The 6,880-nt window shown below is 37.1% G+C and overlaps 1 protein-coding gene across 1 annotated transcript in view; it reads left to right on the top strand.

Annotated features, from left to right (window-relative positions):
• Positions 1–573: 573 nt before the first annotated feature.
• LOC115223173 overlaps positions 574–6,880 on the top strand; it is a 22,411-nt gene continuing 16,104 nt past the window's right edge. The window contains exons 1-3 of the mRNA XM_029793617.2: positions 574–822; positions 2,883–2,974; positions 4,109–6,042. Coding sequence (XP_029649477.2) covers positions 575–822; positions 2,883–2,974; positions 4,109–6,042 — 2,274 coding nt within the window. The 5' untranslated portion in view covers position 574. The remainder of the gene's footprint in view (positions 823–2,882; positions 2,975–4,108; positions 6,043–6,880) is intronic.

The raw sequence follows: 6,880 nt of genomic DNA, 5'->3' as shown, positions 1-6,880 counted from the left end.
GGGTAATAGGTTGTATAATGGTAATAATTGGTAAATAAATGTTAGATGTTGAGTTACAGTAAAAATAGCATCATATGATTGAGAGAATAAACAGCTGTAAGTGGACATTTTGAATTTTTGCACTTAATAAATTATATGAACACTACTTCTCCATTTTCTGGCTTTTAGTTTGAGTATATATATATATATATAAATTTAAAGACAGCAGGCAGGAAACGATCGTAGTGGATATTAATTATATTTTTTAATAATTGTTACATATTTAAATATAAATTAATCATATGTATTGGCTTAAGTCTTTCATTGTTTGATTTGCCTAATAGTGGTTTTGTCTCTAATTTAATATAATATATATATATCATCATCATCATCATCATCATCGTTTAATGTCCGTTCTCCATGCTAGCATGGGTTTTATATATATATATATATATATATATATAATATATATATATATATATATATATATATATATATGTTAACTGTATAATTTTATATGAATTTGACAGTAAAAACTGAAAGCTTTTTTAAAAATTAACCACTGAAAATAAAGTTTTTAATAGAAAGTCATCCAATGTTCTCATTTTTATCTGCAGTCTCTCCGACAACCGCTTATGAGCCATATCTGATTGCCACCTTTGATATGGAATATGTTCGTGGCGAAGTAATCTTCACAGAACCAAGGGATGGTGATGGTGTTGCTATGGTGTTTAAATTAAATAGCACTGATGGTATGCAGGACAAATATACATGGGAATTCCATCGCTATTTAACAGATTACCGTGAAGTAGATAAATGCAGTGAACGCTATATTGGAGAAAGGTAAGTTATAATTCCTGGTTTTGTTTTTTTGTCCTATCCTGTATATTATCTGAAGCAAGTTTAGAAATGAAATGTGTTTGAAAAAACTGATAAAAATTTCAATGTTGAAGGGCATTAAATTTGAATTAGATGTGAATTATAAACTTAACAAACAGCTATCTTTTATCCTTTATCGCTTACTTGCTTCAGACCATGCTGGAGTACCGCCTTCAAGTATTTTATTTGAATGATTCAAGACCAGTATTGTTTTTGTTTTGTAGCCAAGTATTCATTTTATCAATCTCATTTGCTGAACTCCTACAGCTACACAGGTGAGAAGTTTGGCAAAATATGTTAAGCGATGTCAATAAATAAAAGCAGAAAGAAAAAGACATTGTATTATCTTACAGAGGTTATTTAACAATCCTACAATATTTCAGGGAAGAGTCCCCTTTTCAAACAAAAGAAAGAAAATAATCAAAGCCCTTCGAGAAATGTTGTTAATGATAGGGATTCCAGTTTGTTGAGATGAGACACTTTTGAACTCAGAATGCACAGAGCTAGTTTTCAAAGCTTTGGTTGGCCTGAGACTATAGTAGAAGAAACCTGCCCAAGGTGCCACGCAGTGGGATTGACCCACAACCATGTAGTTGGGAAGTCAACTTCTTACCACACTGCCACGGCTGCCCTTTATATAATGGCGTTAAGAGTCATGTATGAGCGTAAAGATTCATAAAACTGTGACTGGAGCAATTACATAAGGACGATGCCCGCTGCAGGAAAAAACTATTAGCAGAATCATTAGAGTACTAGAAAGTGTCCCAGTGATATTTTTATTAATTTTATGTGCTCTGAGTTGAATTCCAACACAATAAACCTTGTTTTTAATCCTTTTGAAATCAATAAAAGTTGGGAACTAATCCAGTGGGTAGATTGGCAGAATTGTTAAGGATCAGGAAAGATGCTTTGCACTGTCTGTTCCAGCTCTGTGCATTCCGAGTTCAAAAGTGTCTCATCACAACAAACTGGAATCCCTATCATTAACAACATTTCTCGAAAGGCTTTGATTATTTTCTTTCTTTTGTTTGAAAAGGGGAATCTTACCTGAAATATTGTAGGATTGTTAAATAACCTCTGTAAAATAATACAATGTCTTTTTCTTTATGCTTTTATTTATTGACATCGCTTAACATATTTTACCAAACCTCTCTCACACACGCACATGTATATGGTAGTAATAATAATAATAATAATAATAATAATAATAATAATTGTGTACAGTGCTCAGGTGCACTACAACTCATCTAAAGTGTATATATAATCAGGTGTAGTTTCGGCGGATTTCGGAAAGCATGAGGGCCTTAAAGGATGCAGTGTCATGGTAGTCAACAACTGACGCAGGCAGTTTATTCCATGCTTCAGCAACTCTGAGCGTGAAGAAATGTTTCCAAAAGTCATGGGAGCTGTGTTGTTTTCTGACTTTGTAGGCATGTCCACGTGTATTAGACACATGGAGATCAAAAAGGTGTTCAGTGTTGTTGTTGGTGAGGTGGTTGTTAACTTTGTGGGTGTTTACCAAGTCCATCGCCAGACGCTGGAGCTTCAGTGAATCCATGCCCAGGGAAACAAGGTGCTCAGAATATGGTAGGTGTCTAATGGAGGGTATGCGTTTGGTTGCACGTCTCTGGACAGATTCCAGGAGGTCAATGTTCTGAGCAAGATAGGGGTTCCAAACTGATGATACGAATTCCAAGTGTGGTCGTACCATAGCTGTATACAGTTTTAAATAGATGGCTGGAGAGCGGCTAACAAAAGTCTTGTTAGTAGTTATATGCTGTCAAAGATGTAGTAAAAGACAGTAAGTGTGGAAGAAAACATTTTCTGAAAAATATTTCCCAGTTGATATAAAACAAACTCCATGACCGACACACCACATTACATTCATTATCAATGGTATCTTAACAGAACGCCATTATGAAATTAATTACTTGATTTAACTTAATGTAATTAGATTAATTTTACTTAATGACATGCTTCAGTTCAATGACAATATGAAGGCTTTCTTTGCATAATTATTCCAGGTTTACATCCGAAACCGGAACCGTTACTCTTGGCAATGAAGAACAAAGTACTGCACGTACAGTTAACCTTTGGGGCTTAAACGGAATTCTAGGTTTGTGATCCATTCTTTATTTTATTATTTATTTTTGTCCCATCCTGTTTTTCCTTGGCCATATCCGGCCCAATATATTCTACATGTTTTATATTCAAACTGGCGATATCTGGCCTCTCACACCTAACCTACATTGACATTCTAAAAATAAACAATCACATCATTGAAACCTCAAAAGCTATAAGATAATGCAGGATTAATTAAAAACAATTTGAGTAAAAAAATATTGCATTTAACAGAATAATCTGAACACTAAAGGGTTAAGGATAGTGAATTCTTTGAATTTTGTCTTAGCCCTTAATTGATATGAAACAACATATTCTTTTATTCTTTTACTTGTTTCGGTCAGTTGACTGAGGCCATGCTGTAGCACTGTCTTTAGTTGAACAAATTGGCCCTAGGACTTTGTAAGCCTAGTACTTATTCTATTGGTCTCTTTTGCCAAACTGCTACGGGGACGTAAACACACCAATATCAATTGTGAAGTGATGGTGGGGCGGACAAACACAGACACACAAATACATACATACATATATGCGATGCGCTTCTTTCAATTTTGGTCTCTCTCTCTCTCTCTCTATATATATATATGTATATCCACACACATGCACACACACACACGTATATGTATATATGTAACTGTTGTATAAACATGAAAAAATATATCCCCGTTAATTAAGGGTAAGGGTAAAGACCCCCTTCGGTCATGAATGACCATGGGATTGCACCTAGAAAGTTACTCTCCTAGACACAAGTCCGGGCAAGGTTGTTTATGGAAGACCAGCAGTCGCCCATGCATACCAGCCTCCCCTCTCCACGCCACCAGTGTTATCCAAGGGAAAGACAAAGGTCGATACAGCTTGGCACCAGTGACGTCACAACTCATTTCTACAGCTGAGTGAACTGGAGCAACGTGAAATAAAGTGCCTTGCTCAAGAGCACAACACGCAGCCCGGTCCGGGATTCGAACTCACAACCTCACGATAGTAAGCTCGACGCTCTAACCACTGAGCCCAATAAATAACATGCCTTTATACTCATTATCTTTTTTGTTGATTTGGATTTGGATTTAATTTTATTTGATTGGTCTCTTTTACTCCAAACGCTAAATTAAAATTTTTTCTTCTACTTCAGGTTACACACTGCTTCTAAAGCCTAACCGGTCTGGAAAAGACCCAGCCTGTGCAACTATTATGTTTAAAGGGCGTCATGTAACAGCCTATGCACGTCTTCAAAATTCCATAGGTGGTCGTATTATTTTCCGGCAGCATAAGCAATCTAATTATACAACTATTTACTCAGATTTGTTCTACATGGCCTCAGGAAACCAGAAACGCGCTTCTTATAAATGGTATTTCTTCCAGCCAGCTAGCAGCATAGAATCTGCTACCATGTGTCGTTCCCTGAAAACTCGTTACCAACCCCAAAATAGGGTGGAGAACCTACCCATGTTACCTGTTGGTAATTTACCATATGATGCCAGAGACGCTTGGGTGGAACCAAATGTATGGTTGACTGGTACTGACAACATTATTGGTAAATGGATTGGAATTGTTGACAAAAGCGATGAAGTGATTGCTTGTAGTTTTATCCAAGAATACACACATAAGACAGCACAGGTCAACTTTGATGGTGATGGAGCTTATGGTTATGTGCGTTTTGAACAAGATTCACCATACGATCCAACAATTCTTCACGTGAACTTCAACGATCTCAATGATCGTGCTTCCGCTTACCATATACATGTATATCCTGTTCCGCAACGCATTTCACTAAATGACCAATGTTCAAACGATGAAATTGCTGGTCACTGGAATCCTTTCCAAGTGAAAAAAAGTGAATCACCACCACCAGGAAACGGTACTAATGACCAATATGAAGTTGGTGATTTGAGTGGGAAATTTGGTAAGTTGAATGGTCGTGACAGCTTCTCGGAAGTATATTGGGACTGGAACTTACCCCTGTTTGAAGAATATAGCATCATTGGACGATCTTTTGTTGTACACAGAACAGATGGTAGTCGCTGGTTTTGTGCCAATGTTAACTATCCAGAAGACACAGTGATTCTTATGGCAAGATTTTGGTACCCCGTGATTGGTTATATGATGCTGAGACAAAGTAAATCCGATGCCATGTCAGATACATCGATCTATTTTGAACTTGATTACAGTGATGGGTCTGGACCAACTTCAGATCATGAATGGAAAATTGCAGAACGGAGATCAAGTGATTGGAATGACAAGGACAGTGCTCGAAGATGCAGTTCAACAGGGAATGTGTACAACCCTTTTAATCTCCGTCTAGATGGACAATATAATGAAACCTGTATCCGAGAACGTGGTTTTCATTGTGCAGTCGGTGATACAACGAAACGACTGGGAGGAATACAAATTCGATCTGGCGCTAAACGGCAACCAGCCAAGAAGATGTTCATGACAACAACTTTTTTGCCACTCCATGGACCCTACAGTGTAGAAGGAACTTCTGTTGTTATATTTGATATAAACAGACAGAACAGACTTGCATGTGCAACAATCTACCGCCACATCCCTTACCGAGCCACAATGCCGCACCTGATGGATTCTAAAACTCAGCTTCAAGGTAGAATAACCTTTACACAAGAAACTGAGTTCGATGCACCCATGATCAATATGAATATGAATGGCTTAAATAAAGGGATAAATTCTTGGGCAATTTATTCTAATCCTGCAGTTGAAGATAGTCATCAATCCTGCTCCAAGACAGCACTTTCATCAATTTGGAACCCTTTTAACATTCCTCCAGAGAGTTTACCCTCAGTTGGACAAGGATCTCCAAGTCAATATCCCATGGGAGACATGAGTGGCAAGTTTGGTTACTTTGAAGACCGCGGAGATGATAGAAGAAAAATGCGAGATTATAATCTGTGTCTTTACGGACCTGCAAGTGTAATGGAGAGAGCGATGGCTGTGTCTTATGACTATAAGAACCTGAGGGGATGTGGCAACTTCTCCTTTGATCATTCTGAGGCTGAACGATGGGAAGCACGAATCGATTTGTGGGGCCCACTTTATGGCTATGTGCACATGGTGAGTTGAAAATATATCTTTAAAAATATTATATATTACACTAGCAGTATCGCCCGACGTTGCTCGGGTTTGTAAGGGAAATAACTATATAAGCATTTTTAGAGATGCAAAGTATAATAACCATCTCAATATGGCTAACCACAAAGGGGGGGGTGTTACTGTAGCTTTTTACGTTCTGAGATTTAATAATAAATTTTTAGAGAGTTACTTCCCTTATATATGCCAAAAATGCTTTAAAAATGGGAAAAATTGATGGTAAATTTTTTTTAAATCGTAGACTCATCATAGACGCGCGCTAATACCCAGAAGGGCTCGATATGAATCACGACTATAAGATACCCGGTTTTGATTAAACTGCACCGCAAAATGTGGGAGTAGTTAGGAATCTAAATCGTAGGAGACAGACAGCACACAACCTCACTTTTATATATAAAGATTACATTATATCATTATATATAAGAGCAGTTGATTGGCAGAAGAAGCGGGTGGCAGTATTTGTTATTAATCATTATATTATGAGTTCAAATTCTACCATGGTCCATTTTCATCCCTCTGGTGTTGATAAAGTGAAGTACCAGACAAATACTGGGGCAGATTAAATTAACCAAACCCCACTTTTCAAAGTATTGGTGGTTTTGTGCCTAAATTAGAATCAGTTTCATTCATCCTTGTGTGTGTATGTATATAATATAAATAATATATATATAAGCATTATTAAATCTCAGAGTGAGATGTAAACAGTAACCGCTCAACAACGTAAAGTATAAAAGCCATTTCAATATGGCTAACCACAAAGTGGGGGTGTTACTATAGCTTTTTAGCCCCAGGAGATCGACGT

This window comes from Octopus sinensis, linkage group LG22 (assembly GCF_006345805.1).
Source record: "Octopus sinensis linkage group LG22, ASM634580v1, whole genome shotgun sequence".
Classification (NCBI taxonomy): domain Eukaryota; kingdom Metazoa; phylum Mollusca; class Cephalopoda; order Octopoda; family Octopodidae; genus Octopus; species Octopus sinensis.
This window is presented reverse-complemented; position numbering and strand designations above follow the sequence as displayed.